General features: G+C 43.6%; 1 protein-coding gene across 2 annotated transcripts in view; it reads left to right on the forward strand.

Annotated features, from left to right (window-relative positions):
• The first annotated feature begins 12,069 nt into the window (after positions 1 to 12,069).
• The window catches only part of FBLN1 (fibulin 1), a 57,573-nt gene continuing 53,377 nt past the window's right edge, over positions 12,070 to 16,265 (forward strand). The window contains exon 1 of one of the 2 annotated variants that reach the window (XM_028728642.2): positions 12,070 to 12,741. In XM_028728642.2, the coding sequence (XP_028584475.1) occupies positions 12,675 to 12,741 (67 nt within the window). In that variant the 5' untranslated portion in view covers positions 12,070 to 12,674. The remainder of the gene's footprint in view (positions 12,742 to 16,265) is intronic. The other variant, XM_028728640.2, reaches the window with a different exon arrangement.

Consider the following 16,265-nt stretch of genomic DNA (forward strand, 5'->3'; position numbering starts at 1 on the left):
TTGCCTAATTCTAACTCACTGTGGGAGAGCAGATCAGGAGTTAGTTTCTCTGTAACATTTTAGGATCGCCTTATAGGACAAAGTGCTCTCGGAGGAGCTAGAAACGAGCATCATAGTCTTGCTCCAGCAGAGTTTCCATAGCATTATAACACCTGTCAACTCTGTGACCAGAAATGGAGGTGGAATATAGGAAAAGAAATCCACATGCTACCATCAGTCCTTTGCTAATTTATTTCTGCAGTCCAATTTCTACTTCTTCTTTTCTTTACCAAAAATACTCACAATGGCTTACCATTTCAGTACAGATGACACAAATTAGATAAAGAACACAAAGCAGCAGCAGGCTAAAAGCAAATTAATAGAGACAATATAATATAAAGAGAGGCAAACTAAAACTTTATTCAATGCCTGCCTAGAAGCAGACAACTGTATTGTCTGCCCCCAGCTTCCAGTCAGTGAAACCTAGTCATCATATAGCATTCACATTTTTAAAGTAAATGGTAAAATCATTTAATGCATTTGCACTGACGTAACATAGTTTGCAATCCCAAACGGTGCTCTCATTCTTGGCAAGTTTAATGAAATACTGTTTGGTTTCCATAAACTGCTTGGATTCAGAAGAATTGGGGCTTAGAAAAACAGGATTATGATGTTGTGTCTAGGAGGTGCTATTTATCCCTGAAATGGAGCCACTCTAATGATTTGAATATGCTCTGCTGTCAGGTATCCCATCAGATTAAATCCTTATTATCCCCACTGATGGGAGAACCATGCTGCTATTTTTTTGTATGAGAAGTCCAAGGAACTAATGCAGTGGCTCCATTCTAGTTAAACTTTGCTGCATGCAGCAATTAGTGGCCTCAGAATTCAGTGAGAACCAGATATAATTGCAGTGCATTACATCAGTTAAGTGGACGGATCTAATTTGCTGGATTGGGACCAGAATATTTCAATTCAGCCATTTTTTATTTCTGCAATTGATGCTAAAACTAACTGTTAAGTGTATATAAAGAGGGTGTCTGTGCTTTTGCTGAACTAAATGTTTCCACTCCAACAGTTTCACATATTTTCCAAACCTATGTTGCAGTCCAACTATTCTACTCATTCCAAACTTCTGATAACAGAGAGAATTTTTCCCTGGATTAAAATCGAAGCATACTCTTAATACCTGTGGGGGGGGGGGGAGCCCAGAGCAGGCTCCTAGGAGAGGGCAAGCAATTCTACTACATTTCAGCAACCAATGCAGAAAAGGGGCAGAATTACCTGCTCCCAGCAGAGATTAACTGAGGTGGAGGAGAGAAAGGTTGGAGCAGTGAGTCATGCAGAGATGTAGCAGGAAGCCTCCATCATAGGTGGGTACTTCGGGCTCACAGAGTTCAAATGCACACAACATACACAGTGGAAATAACTGTGTTATTCTCAATTCTCGTCCCATTCAACATAAAATTTTGATGTACGTAAATAGCATCGCTTTATCTCAGATATGAGTTTAAAATTGTAAGGAAGAGTTGGAGGGTGAAGAGAAAAACAGCAGAAAAATATACTGGAGAATTACCGCCCCCTTTCTAACAGTGCTTTTAATGTTGATATAAGCAAAGCTGCAGCTGTTTGTTGTTAATATATTTATTTCTACCCCACCTTTTCCCCTGGTTGGACTCAAGGTGGCTTATAGATAATATAAAACGTTGCAAAAACATAGAACAACAATTAAAAAACAATTAAACATTGATAGAATTAAAACTACTATATATACATATATAAAATACAGTGGTACCTCGGGTTAAGTACTTAATTCGTTCCAGAAGTCCGTTCTTAACCTGAAACTGTTCTTAACCTGAAGCACCACTTTAGCTAATGGGGCCTCCTGCTGCTGCCACAACACTGGAGCACAATTTCTGTTCTCATCCTGAAGCAAAGTTCTTAACCTGAAGCACTATTTCTGGGTTAGCAGAGTGTGTAACCTGAAGCGTATGTAACCTGAGGTACCACTGTAAGTTTAAAACATGCAAATAATTACAATAAAAACAGCACGGCAGCTGCCCTTTCATTAAAAGCAGTCAGTTCCCCAAAACCTGCTTCAGACCACTCCATAGTAGCTGGAAGGTAGGAAGAGCAGACAAGCCAATATTTTGCTTGATGATGCAGATAGGAATCCTTCCAGCCTCAGCACAGGGAGGGCCTCTAAGGCATTTCGGTTCAGTCCTTTAAGAATGTTCTGGCCAGCTGAGTTCTTCTCATAGTAACACAACCTTGAAAATTCCATGGCTGCACTTTTAGGAAGCAACTGGTCAAATTCTATTGACTACAAATTATAACCAGGGGCAAATATTTCCAGACAGCTTTCTGATGTAGTGCCCTGTGAGCACCTGCTTTCTGAGATTTAACTTCTAGGGAACCAGGGGAAGGGAAGGAATTAAAACTGTAGCGATTTACAGTAACATGTTTTTTAAAAAACAATTTTGTCAAAACCCGCCTGAAAGACAAAACAGGGATAGTGATCTACCAGGGGTAGGTTTAAGAAATTTGGAACTGAGGAACCAGTGCAGAGTATGCCATTACCCTTCTCAAAATGTCCAAGGTTTTCTTCGGAGATCTTTGCAACCAGCTCTGTTTGGAGGTATTTGCCATCAGTACGTTTTTATGTTTCTAGAACTGTACCTTGTGCTGCTGTGTTGAAAATAATGCTATCCTATTGTATAGTGTAGTGTATTGTAGATGTTCCCTGCTTAAGCTTCCTAGAACTTAATGAGGAAAAAACCAATGCTTAATAAGCATTGGTTCTTGCATAGATGCAAGAACCAATGCTTATTAAGGGAATGGCATCACTAGTAGAAAGGGATTAAGAGATGGATTAAGAGATGTAAAACACCGTTTAAAAATGAAGGTGATCATCTGGGATAGGGATGCAGCACATATAGAATTCTACATCCACACAACTTAGCTCTTTCTCTTTCAGCAAGAGGTAATATTTATTTATTTAATTTTTTATCCACCTTTCATCCCAAGGCCCCAGGGCGGGTGACAGTCATTTAAAATTCTGTATTAAAAACAGTTAAAACGAATGACAGTCACAGGAATTTATTACACATGCTTAATAAGGCTCTGCCTGGAAAATAAAAAGGAGGATTGTGTGGAGGCTTAACCAGATGCAGGCCTCCACCCCTATTTTTCTTTTCCATACAGGGCTGTGCACATTGCAGAGAGGAAGGATGTCACCCAGTAACTAAGCTTCTTGTGCCAAGTCCTTGTTTAGGTGGTAAACCTGTGACTGAGCTGTACCACTTCAGACATCAACTAGGGTCTCACATGATTGAATGTTCCTTCATAATAAAAATAAATAAACCCCTGCACATAGAAAAGTAGTCTGTCAGCAGACAAGCGTCTTTCCCCTGATATCGTGATCTCTGCATGGGGAGAATAGTTTATAGAAAGAAGCGTTCAGACTTGTGGGCTCCCACCAGACGTCTGAGTTGCCTTCGTCAGTAAGAAGTAGCCAGCCTCCTTGAAGCAGGTCCGGGTTGTTTTTCTATAATCTCACCTTTAGCTCCATAGTTACGCCATTGTGTTTCGTTTATAACAGGTGTATCTGGATTTATATCATATTGGTATATTATTTAAAGGGAAAAGGACTTTAAGTTCTCCCTGAATAATCTTAAACTCGTGCTCCAAAGCAGCATGCATCTCCCCAGCATATTATCGTAGCTTCTTGTTGCCATGCTTTTCAACCCATATCCTGACTAACAAAACATATGGTGAGGATGCTGTAATTGCAACATGCTCCCTCCTTGCCTGGAGTCATTTTTGCAGCAGTGTTTCAAAAGCCTTTGTGAAGGATACCATATGGTTTTCCACACTTCCATGCTGACTGAAATCTGGCTCTTTTACAACAGACCTGCCAACTAATGTATATTATTCATGCCTCTGATGAAGTGGAGTTCGTCCACTTACGCTGTAATAAAATAGTTTTTAAGGTGTTGCAAGACTTCTTATTGTTTTTAATAGACATAAAGACACTCTCAGCAGATTGCATTATTTGGATCTTTTTCAGAGATGGTTTACATTTAGCAACTTTCCTTCCTGGATCCATTGTGCTGGGTACTCTCCCTTTGTCTTCTTCTGGTCACTTATAAGTGTACCTGGGGGACATGTGAATACTCCTAAAACTCTTGGGCATATTTCCTTGTTCAGGCCATGGAGTTTAAGAAGTGTCTGACTTCCTTAGTTCCCATTCCCAAATGCAGAGAGGAAATGCAGTCCTAAGGCTGAAGGGAGCGGGATTAGAAGTCTTTCATTTATAGGTGGGTATATGTATTGCAATAAAGACAGCCTACTGTGTTAAGCCGTCCCCGTCGCCCGTCCCTCCGCCCGGTCATCCCCATGTCTCTCTATCCCATATTTGCAGTAGTCATGATTACATAAATACATTGGGGTTCTCCCTGCCTGAGCCCAAGGAGCAGGAGGACAAGACAGAATGAGCAGGAAGGTCCCATAGCACAGCAGCACTGGAGTAACACATTTTGAACTTGGATAATGGATAATACCATAAGACCATTAAGTTCAGAGTCTAAAATTACCTAACCATCATTGTATATGTGTAACAAGCAAGTACCTCTGACAGAATGCAGTCTTCTATTTGATATTTATGTGTAAAGTTGTGTTGTGTGAATTAATGCAATATTGACTGTAAAAGTGCTTCCATACTCTCCAGTCCTATACAGTGGTACCTCGGGTTACAGACACTTCAGGTTACAGACTCCACTAACCCAGAAATAGCACCTTGGGTTAAGAACTTTGCCTCAGGATGAGAACAGAAATTGTGCTCCGGCGGCATGGCAGCAGCAGGAGGCCCCATTAGCTAAAGTGGTGCTTCAGGTTAAGAACAGTTTCAGGTTAAGAATGGACCTCCAGAATGAATTAAGTTCTTAACCCGAGGTACCACTGTAAATGCATTAATTTAAAAGGCAAAAATTAATATACATATATTTATTTATTCACTCACTTATGTACAGTAGTCCAAAATGGCTTGCAAGCTAACATGCAGAATGGCCTAGTCTTATTTCCAGGGTTGGAAGTATGCTGTGATTCTGAGAGACTACAGAAAAAGTGCACAGAAATTTGGTATTTTTTGTTATTTTTCCTTGGTTAAGTAATCCTTAATGTCATTTATATGTATTTAATTCACTTCTCAATCCAAAGTATTAAAATACACAGGGTGTTCTTTATATATATTCTTTTCAGCTAAATCAAACGTTAATGTTTTGTCAATCCTTATAATACAAAGGAAACAAGACATAAAATTTACTTGGACATGCAAAATAAAAAATAACAGATGTTTCCGAAAGCCTCAGTAACAAATGCTTTCAGAATGGTGCATGTCTGAGGAATTCTTATGGCATTTTGGATAGTCTTTTTTGTTTTTGCACGCCCCCCTCCCCCCACTTATGTGGTTATCTTTTGATAATAAGAACCAAATGTTGTCTGTGGAAGTGACTGGAAATGGCAATCATGATCAACAGGTCTGCTTCTCCACCCACTCCTTTGAAAAGCAAATGCACAGGGCATAATTTAAATTGTTTCAAAATGTGGCAACCCTCGCATGCGCTTGCCTCTTTCATCTCTGCAGACAGTGCTGGAGAGGGAACCCCAAACAATGATTTGAATGATTACTGGTTCCCTGTGTCTTGGTCTGAGGGGAAAGGGGGCTGCGTCAGCCATGTTCAAGGCTGAAAGGCCTGTCCGAGAGACTCTGTTAACTTGTGCAATGATTTCTTACTACATTTGTACCCCAGCTCTCAGACTGATACCGGCTCACATGCAACATGTTTAATGTGATTATTAAGAATTTCCTTGTTGATGTGACGCTTATGTGGAAAGGAAATGGTTTCCAGCTTGAGGGAAAGTGACCTGTGTGGAGAGGGAGGCGTGAGCGGTGGGCCAGAAATTCCAGGTTTCAGGAAGAAGAGCCGAGGGACTTAAGGGGAAGCAAAGAAGGAAAAAGAAGAAGAGGAAAGATGCATGTGTGGGTCTACAACACAAGCACAATTTCTCAGGAGACTTCCCGCCGAAGTTGTGATACAATTTCCTCCAAAACAGCCAACTTGACTGGCTGAAACGGAGGGCCAGAGAGCACTAGTAGACCTCGGTCCCCTTTGGGCTGAGCTCCTCAGCGCCACAACCTGCTCAGCATCCTCATGTTCATGCGCTGCTTCTTGGTTGAACCGAAACTGCCCTGTAGGAGAGCCAGAGAAATGTGTGGGGAATATCCTTCCTCTGAGGGGGAAGTGGCAGAGGAAGCACGGAAGGGAATTAGAGAGATGAATGGTTCATATCTCTTAAAATAATGAAGGGGGAAGAGAAAGGAACAGGATAAGAGAGGGAAACTAGTTGTTGTTTTGCAGGGGGAATGGATTTAAAAGGAGGGATGAAATAAAGTTTGAGGGTGGAAGTTAAGTGTAAAAGAAGACAGAAGAAATTGCAGAAGAGGAGAGACGTGGGGAAGGGAAAGATATAAAATGAAAAGCTGTATTCTTTTGAGACTCTGGAGCAGCAAATTCCTCTTGAAACGGAGAGCTGAGTCACAGGACTTCCAGAATGAATATATGTACAGTATTTAACTTGGAAAAAGCTGAACTGCAGAACTCCTTGCTACAAGAAAACTGCTCTGGCAAATAATTTAGCAATTTCAAAAGAGGAAATCTAATTTCCAAACTAGCTTCACTTGGCTCAGTATAGGCAGGCTGCGCGAACTAGGACTAGTAACTTCCATTAAGAATTCTTTTTTTAATCTGTGCCTTCTACCCCTGAGAGGAGCACCAAGTCTTTTTAATGCCCCACTATGCCCCCAACATAGCAGTGCATCACTGGTGTTGGGGAAGAATGAAAAAGAAGGCCCAAACATTTGTTTGCTACAAGGAGGGGGGGGACCCTGAGAGGATTGCCTTCAGCCCCCCCCGGGGGGGGGGGTCCCAGGAAGGGCTCTGGGCCCCGACACTTCCCCCAAGATGGAACGTGCTCCTGCGGGGCCTTCTAGCCAGGCCTCCCTAAATGGTAGGTTATCATATCCTAAATTACATATTTTAACATTAAACTTCTTCTTTCTAAGCCTCCCTCCTCACGTGTTCCCAATTATAGACTGTTCTGCTTTTCATATATTTACAGCAGCATTTATTAAGTCTTTTTTCCTCCAAAAAACTTATGGGAAATGTATTAACAGAATAAATCCAACTGCTATATTAGGTTTTAAGCTGGTGTCAATAATTCATAGTGTAACAGCTGAAAAGCAGATCTTTTCTCAATGTGAAGTATTTTAAAGGCTATTTATAGGGTGATTGAACTCAAGTCTATTTTTAAAAATGCTGTTTTTCAAAGCAAATTATTAAGTTGTGGGTGTATACAAAATGACATCAATGTTCTTATTTCAAGGATCATATGTCCTTTAAATAGAGGGAGATTGGGCAGCTACCCCATTGCCCTGGCACACTCTCAGAATGAACGCTCAGTTTTCCTTGCACCCAGAAACGGGGGGGCTGAGGCTGAGGAGATACTGCCCTTCCCAGCCTTCTACCCAGCTTGGCACGGCCTTGGATTTGGTAGTTCCGCCTCTTTGAAGTGCCCTGCAATTCTACATAAATTTGCATACGTCTTGCCAGACTCTAGGGTTGTGCGCCCATCTCACTCAAGAGGCCGTGAGCCGGCGCCATCCGAAGACACTTCCGGGTCATGTGGCCAGTGTGACAAAGCTGCAGCTGGCGAGCCAGCACCAGCGCAGCACACGGAAACGCCGTTTACCTTCCCGCTATAAAGCGGTACCTATTTATCTACTTGCACTTAAGGGTGCTTTCGAACTGCTAGGTGGGCAGGAGCTGGGACCGAACGATGGGAGCTCACCCCGCTGCGGGGATTCGAACCGCCGACCATGCGATCGGCAAGCCCTAGGCATTGAGGTTTTACCCACAGCGCCACCCGCGTCCCCCAATTAAGCATTAGTTCTGATTTAAATACATACTTATTTTGGATGATGCATGCACACATCACAGTAGGCACCATCTTAGAAAAGGCATTCTCTGTTGTGTGATGAGAGAGAATGCATCTTTCAAGCTGTTTTGTTTTGAACTAAAAATCATTTATATTTTTTATTTTTAAAAATATAAATACTCAGTAATTAATCAGCAGCTCTTTTTCTGTTGATCAATTTTTAAATCAAATTTTCTTTATATCTTTTTTTCTCTATGGTTTTCAAACTCTGTTCTTTTTCGTTAGCTCTTTCTACATTTATGTTCTGTGATGGATGGAAGATGAAAGGCCCTCCGTGAGAGCAAGAGCGGATCCCCCAGGGTGGGAGGCTGGGGGAAGAGGGAGAAGCCCCCAGGCGAGAGCTGGGATGGCTTACCTCCCTTTGTGTGGACTAAGAGTAAAGAGAGAGAGAGGGCTTTGTATTTCCTTCCTTCCTTCCTTCCTTCCTTCCTTCCTTCCTTTCTCTTCTTCATCTTATTCCGCATTTTCTTTTCTTTTTATGCTCTTCCTTTCCCCCCCACCTGTTTTACTTTTATTGTATTCAAAAACTTTTAATAAAAATTGATTATAAAAATATCAATCAGTATCAACCTAATAAGAAAATTTCCTGGCTGCCTATATAAGTAAAAGGTAAGGGACCTCTGGGTGGTTAATTCCAGTCAAACTTGACTATGGGGTGCGGTGCCCATCTCGCTTTCAGGCTAAGGGAGCCAGCGTTTGTCTGCAGACAGCTTTCTGGGTCATGTGGCCAGCAGGACTAAACTGCTTCTGGTGCAGCGGGACACTGTGAAGGAAGCCAGAGCGCAAGGAAACTCCATTGACCTTCCCACCGCAGTGGTACCTGTTTATCTACTTGCACTTTGTGCTTTCGAACTGCTAGGTTGGCAGGACCTGGGACAGAGCAACAGGAGCTCACCCCGTCGCGGGGATTTGAACTGGCAACCTTATAGTCGGCAAACCCAAGAGGCTTGGTGGTTTAGACCACAGAGCCACCCGCATCCCGCTGGCTGCCTATATGTCCCTGTATTAGCTGAACTGGACCTGTACCAATGGGAAACCAGTGTGTTTGCTGAAAAAGAAGAAGGGTAGAAGTTGCAATCATTTGTGGATTACAGTGGTACCTCGGGTTACGAAGTGTTTGTAACCCGAGGTACCACTGTACTGTCTCAGGCCAGTCCCCTGTAGATAAGTCCTGCACTGGATTTTATTATATTTTTTAGTTCTATCCAGAGCAATCTTATTTTTATTGTTAGCACTCAGGTGCCTGGAACCAGAATGGAATAAGACTAAATATAAACAAAAGTGATCAGTGACCAGAAGTATGAAGCTACCAGCTCCCTGGTGGTAGGTTTATCTGGAAAATTATTCACTGTGAATTCCTTTCACAAATACTTATTGGAAATGACGCCTGACTCCCAACTCAAACAATTGCACTCCATATTTCCTGTAGTGTACAAGCTGCCAATTACAAGATAAATCAGCCAATCAAATGTGGATGGAAGGAAAAATGGTTTTAATCATAAGCTTGAAAAAGTGTAGTCTCCCTTTATGGTTGTCAAATCTCAATAGCATCAGACCCTGGTACTCAAAGTGAAGGCATCTGGGTAACAGGAGGTGGTTGCTGGCAGATGGTGGGCTGTGGGTTGGAGCCTAGGGACAGCTGGAAGAGGCCCGGGATGCTACCTGCAGATCAGAGGTCAGAGCCTGGCTATGCTTGGTGGCTTAGCAGAAGAACCAAACCAAGCAGAACTGTCTGACTTTGCGTTCTGGCACATCACCCCAAGGTTTTACACTTCATTTTTGAGACCTGCAAAAGAATGCTTAAGCTATAAAACTGTGCGCTACATGCAGTAGTAATCAATAAAATCATTTCAAAACATTTTCTTTCACAACACACGCAAAAAGTTATTAGAAGCTCTTTATGGAGAGAGCTTTCATGCAAACATTGCAATATATAGCACATACTCTAAGTTGCACATGAAGCAAAGGTGCTAATATTGGAAGCAAACAGAGTAAAGGCAACAGGAATGAATTTCCATTATGTCACCATCCTGACTGCAGGTTTGTTTTAGTTTTGCTCCTGCGACAGTTCAATTTTACCTCCAAATAGTTTGGCTTCTGATAAAGCCAGCAGCCGCCTGGAGGGCAGATGCTCTGTGGAGATTTGGGTTGAGATGGAAAGGAGCAGATTTGTTTTGCTCCTTAGTTAAAAAAACCCCAAATACTCACTTTTGTACTATTTTTATTTGTGAAGTGTGGCACCAGACAAATGAACTCCCAAGACTTGGGTTTGCTTGGACTGGAAATGCCAGAGGTTTGGCTTGGTCTCAGGATGTCCAGGGCAAGGCGTTAAATTTCAGGATGCACAGAGGACTATTTTCAGAAGTCTCATTTGCAGACTATCCTAAAAGTTGGCCTCCTTCCCTTTTCTCGTCATATTGTTCCAGTCTCACTTGCCTTTTCTCTTAGAGGAAATTGAGACAGATGCTAATAAGGTCTAATAAATATATTCTGAAAACTTGTGAGAAGGAGGGCAAGAATCCCGTTCTGAAGACAGCAAGTCGTCAAGAGATGACTGGCTCCATTCGTTTTGTCTGGCATTGCCCTTGAGTTTTCAAGCTCTGCTCCTTGAGCCTCAGGAACCTGGCATTGAGGAAATATGCAAATATGTATGCAGATATGCCAATGCATGTGTGCATCATCCAAGCTGCCCCAAAAGGCAGTGGCCAGGGTAATGGGGGCGAGGGGCGGGTGGGCTGCAGCCTACACCATGAGAAGGAGGGCGGACAAGTGAAACAGCTAGCTTAGCACCTCCTTACTTGGTCCTCACTACTGCTACCAAGTGGGTATCTCTGTATTTCCTTTCTGCCTCCACTAAACAACCCTTTAACCCAGGGGTAGGCAACCTAAGGCCCATGGGCCAGATGCGGCCTAATTGCCTTCTAAATCCGGCCCATGGACGGTCTGGGAATCAGCGTGTTTTTACATGAGTAGAATGTGTGCTTTTATTTAAAATGCATCTCTGGGTTATTTGTGGGGCATAGGAATTTGTTCATTCCCCCCCCCCCAAAAAAAAATATAGTCCGGCCCACCACATAGTCTGAGGGACAGTGGACTGGACCATGGCTGAAAAAGGTTGCTGACCCCTGCTTTAATCTTTGGAACTGATTTCCTGTCCCAGGCAACTCTCTATGCTGTGCAATGTGGTAAGCCAGTGCCAGATTTAGAAGGCACCAAGCCGAGGCGGCACGATATTGAGAAGATCCATACTTGTGAAGATCTATTTGGGGGCGCCTTGCACAAGGTGTCATTTTACAAAAAATTACCAGATTCCACTCCTGTGATAATGAAATAATAATAGGGGAAAACAATAGAAGGCAATTATCAGTTGCTAACAGCACCCATATTAATTGCATTGTCCATGGACCAATAGAGGCAGGTGGTCCCCTGCAGGCATTGCTTGGAATCAGCCCACAGCTGGATGAGATGGGCATTGGTCTGATCAGATGGCAGTTCATAGAGCCTTAACAAACCATCCAGATGGGCGGGGTACAAGTAATGATAATAATAATAATAATAATAATAATAATAATAATAATAATAATAATAATAATATCTTAGAGTTCCAACCAAACCATTAAACAAATTAACTACAGTATTTTGGGGCTCACTGAAGATTAAATGTGGATGTAGAACAGTCCAGTTTTGTAAGTCATTGACTGCTGGTCACTTGGGATGATTACTAGAGTTCTGTGTAAATGGGAAGCCCAGAGCACTCTTAGAGGAACGGGGTGGGGGTAACCTGCATGCCTAGGAAGCAACTCCTCTCTTCAAATAGGACTGAGCACCATCTGCTCTTATTGAAATAACATTTGACCCTCAGTTAATCTAATCCCCACACAAACAGCGCAGCCGGAGGGAGGCTGATGGGCTCCGGGCAGATCCTCCTTTGGACCAAAGATCACTCTGCATCTTGTTTGGATAAGATAAAAACGAGATACCATTAAAGCGAGTGTGCTTTAATTGGAGAATTTTTGCATTGCTTCCTTTGCCTCCTTTTTTCTGCTCCAGATTTTCTCTCAGTCATTAATACACATACATTCAGGACTTTTAAACTTTCCACTGAGCGGCCAGGAAGCGGCCTTGACTTTTTCCGGCATCCCACTTTTTTGTTTATGTGGGATTTTGCTTGCGCTGAAGGTATTTCGAGAATTCCCTTTCTGTTTGGAGGAGGAAAGCTGAACCAAACAGACTTGGCCACGAGGTTGTTTCCCAAGGTTCCTAAGTTGGTGGAGAGAGAGAGAGAGAGAGAGAGAGAGAGAGAGAGAGAGAGAGAAGGACCACCCCGGGATCCAGCAGAGGACTTTCCAAAGGCCCCGCCTCCAGGCTCTGTTTCGCCTTAAGCGTCTGCAAGCGGGATACTTGAAAGGAAGGCAGGAAGGCGGCAAATTAACTCCCCACACAGTTACTTTGTAGCGGGTAATCCTCGCAGGCTCCTTCCTTCTCGACCCGCCCTGAGCTTTAGCCGAGGTAGGAGGAAGAAAGTCCACTCAAACTCAGGCAGAGGGCGCGGGAGCGAGCGAGCCAGAGTGAAGCCCCTGCCTGCGGCTGCTGCGCCCTCCTTCCCGGCACCTTTCCTGCCGCTTCCGCGCCGCTCACTGATGGAGAATCTGCGCAGGATCCGGCTGCTCCTTTTTCTGGCTTCGGTGCCTTTGTGCGGCGCGCAAGGTAAGCAAACAGCTGCAATGCTGCAAAATGTTTGAATTGCAGGGCGAGGGCGAGGAGGAGAAGACCGGCTGCCTCCCCCCTCACTGGCTGGGAAAGCCAAGATTTGACCCGGGGCAAAAGAGTCGGCTCTCGTGGAAAGTGTGTGCGTGTGTGTATGTGTATGTGTGTGTGTGTTTTGGGGGGTGTCTTCTAATCTTTAAGCCTGGCTGGGGACTGAAGCCCCTCGAGTTGGCGTGCAGGTTACTATTTTCTTGCAACTAAACCAAAGCGCCCTAGTCTGCCCTATTCTGAGTGTAGTTGATTTCGACGAGACTGAAGTTATTTTTCCTTGAGGTTATTTTACGATACCCAATACTTGGAAAATTCGGCATTCAGAAACATTTTCAAGAAAGGAGGAGACAAATTCATTTCGGAAGCCAGCTCTTGCTCACTTATGCGGTGCCGCTTACTTCCGAGTAAATATGCATATCGATAATCGATAAATCTGTAAAGGTGTAGCATTATTTATAACTTAAGCATAAGAGATGCCTTTGCCTTTGCCTTTCTGGTCATCCATGCTCCGAGTGTGGATGTGAGCAGGGCTTTTTTCAAGCCGGAACTCTCTGGAACTCAGGTCCTGCCCCCTCAGGTGGGCGCCCTTGCCAGAACCAGGGGGGCATTCAGGGTGAGTTCTGGCACCTCTTCTGCTAGAAAAACAGCACTGGATGTGACCCTCGGGTAAACCAGGCATTCCTCATAAATGCCCTGTTAAACAGATGCCCAGTTTACACCATGGTGCACATTCAGTGTTCTCTGTGTAGTGGAAGAAGGAAGAGTATGGTCCTGTTAAATGTACGAAGGTTTGGGTATGCTCTGCCTTGGGGAAACCTGTGGCCCTCCCGATGCTCCTGTCACCCCAGTCATTCGCCCTGCTGGCTGAGGAGAGTTGGAGTCCAGCAACACCTGAGGAGCCACAGGTTCTCAATCCCTTCTGATGTGTAAGGGGGGGGGAAGCATTTTTCTGGAGGAAACTGTGATTCCGTTAAGATTAGAAACACAAGTCGATTCTCAAGGTTATAATCACTCAGAAAAAACCCTCCACATCTACATGTGACACACACGTGGCCCAGCACCCAAATTCTTCTGGCTGATGTTTGTGGCTAGAGAATGTCTCCCTATGGATTCCCTCTGCATTCCCAGAGCTATGGGCAGGTGGAGCTGTGTGCTCTGTCTGACAGCGCTGGGGAGGCAAAGTTCCTCGCAGCTTCTCTCTCCTGGTTGATGGTTGGGAACAGGCTGGTCTCCCCTTTGCCAGAATGTTCTTCCTGGGCTGCCAGCCTACCAGGGGCTCTTGAGCCACTGTTGGATCATTAGAATATTTTAATTTAATGAGATTAAAATGGCCCTTTATTAGGACCAACCCCCCAAAAATTCTGGTGTGGGGTGTAAGCTTCCAAGTTCACCAGGTCGATTTTCAAGTTAGATGTTGCCATAGTGTCTGCACATAGGAGAGGAAATGTGGGTTGGCCACTTTGGCCAGGTGTACCACTGGTGTGCAATCCTCAGTGTGGACCCAAATGCCACTCCTGAGCCAGACTAGGATAATAGAACTGTAGAGTCGGAAGGGACCCTGAGGGTCATCTAGTCCAACCCCCTGCACTACACTGCAGTGTGTAGTGTAGTTGGGTATTAGAGTTGGCCTCTGGGAGGTCTACATTCACATTTGAAGCTAACTGGCTGGTCTTGGGCAATCAGTCTAATCCACAGAGGGGTTGTGAAGATAACCTAGGAAGGACCCAGGTAAGATTAATGCTACTTACTGTTTATGTTGTCATGCACCTGAAAGGTTCAGACAAGTTTCTTTCTCAGTAATCCTTACTCTTGTGAGGTGGGCCAGCGCTATTTCCCCCGTGTTTCCAGTGCAGTGGTTGAGAGATAGCAAAGTCACCTTGCAAGTTCATGACCGAGATGACATTTCAACTTAAGACTTTCAGGTCACAGAGCCACATTGCTAACTAATGACTACATATCTAGCAGTTCGAAAGCAGACCAGCGTGAGCAGAAAAATAAGTAGCACTGTGGCAGGAAGGTAGATGGCATTTCCATGCACTCTGGCTTCTGTCACGGTGTCCCGTTGCACCAGAAGCGGTTTAGTCATGCTGGCCACATGACCCGGAAAGCTGTCTGCAGACAAATGCCTGCTCCCTTGGCCAGAAAGTGGAGATGAGGGCCACACCCCATATTCAAAGCATTTACAAAGCACCTTTGTTGTTTGAGGAATTCCAAAGTTATCACCATCTTGTTCTGACCACCCTGGCAGATAGGTTAATAATTCCAACTTTACAAGCGGACCCCTGAGACTGATCATGAGGGTTTCAGTCAAGAGTGAATCATCCAGTACACAGTACTGTAAACTGGTTCATCTGGGTACGTAAAACAGCCAGCTTAGTAATATAGCCAAGTAACCATCTGGAAATGTGTGCAATGGGGTTAATGGGTGAGCTTATGGTTTGTAACAGGAAGAAGATCACAGCAACCTTGTGCAGTTGTGTTTTTGGAGGCTATGATTTGTTCCCGCTTTTGGGTTGGAGCTCATAAAGGCCTTTCCCATCCAGCCAGTCTAAACATTTTTAGACCTTGTCTCTCTTCCAGCTCTACAAGTCTGTGATTCTCTAGATATAGATCTCCATACATATAGTACTCTGAAGGAGAAAAGGAACTGTCTCAACAGGGATGTGCCCACCCACCCCTAACTTCTGTGCCCTCAACACAACATTTGAAGGGGCAGCTGATGGGTAGACTCTCCATGCAACTGGGAACCCTGATGGGGTTCATAGGCGTACATTTGTATGACTGTAGGCTTTCATTTCAGGCATTGCGCTGAGTGCATAGCTGTTGAGGCTGGTCCAGTGGGTCTTGTCCTGCTTCCCCTTCCATGCACTTGCTCTCTCTGTGTGCTGGTGAGGTGAAGTGTGGGGGCAGGATGAGTAAATGGCGCTACTGTAATCCCAGGTTTTCTTCTCCGCTGGAACTGTCAAATGGCATAGTCCATTAGGGCATATCATTTTAGGGGGTAAAATTTATTTTTTGCAAATTTATTCAGAGGGGGTATTTAAAATATGTTTTGGGTGTGAGGAATTCAAATCCAATATTATTTTTGTGATTGGACAACATTTAGCTTGGTAAGTCTGAATTTGATGAAGAAGCATATAAACTGCTTTTGGAAAACCAACTAATATTAATTTTACCTTCTGAAAATGTTAGGTGATGCTTAATAATAATAATAATAATAATAATAAGCAAGTACTTGGCAATCATTTTAAATGATTTCTGTGCAATTTTATTTATTTACAAAACAAAACAAAGTTATATTAATTTAACCAAAATATCTTTTGCATTCCCAAGTCGTGTTACAACTTTTTAGCATCCCTCAATTTTCAGAATTTGAAAGTTGAAGAATTCCACACACCGTGTGACAGTTTAATTTGCAATTTTTAAATTGAAGGGACTAGTATTGAGGGATGTCATAGTAACTACCACATATA

The sequence above is a fragment of the Podarcis muralis genome, chromosome 6, assembly GCF_964188315.1.
Source record: "Podarcis muralis chromosome 6, rPodMur119.hap1.1, whole genome shotgun sequence".
Taxonomy (NCBI): Eukaryota; Metazoa; Chordata; class Lepidosauria; order Squamata; family Lacertidae; genus Podarcis; species Podarcis muralis.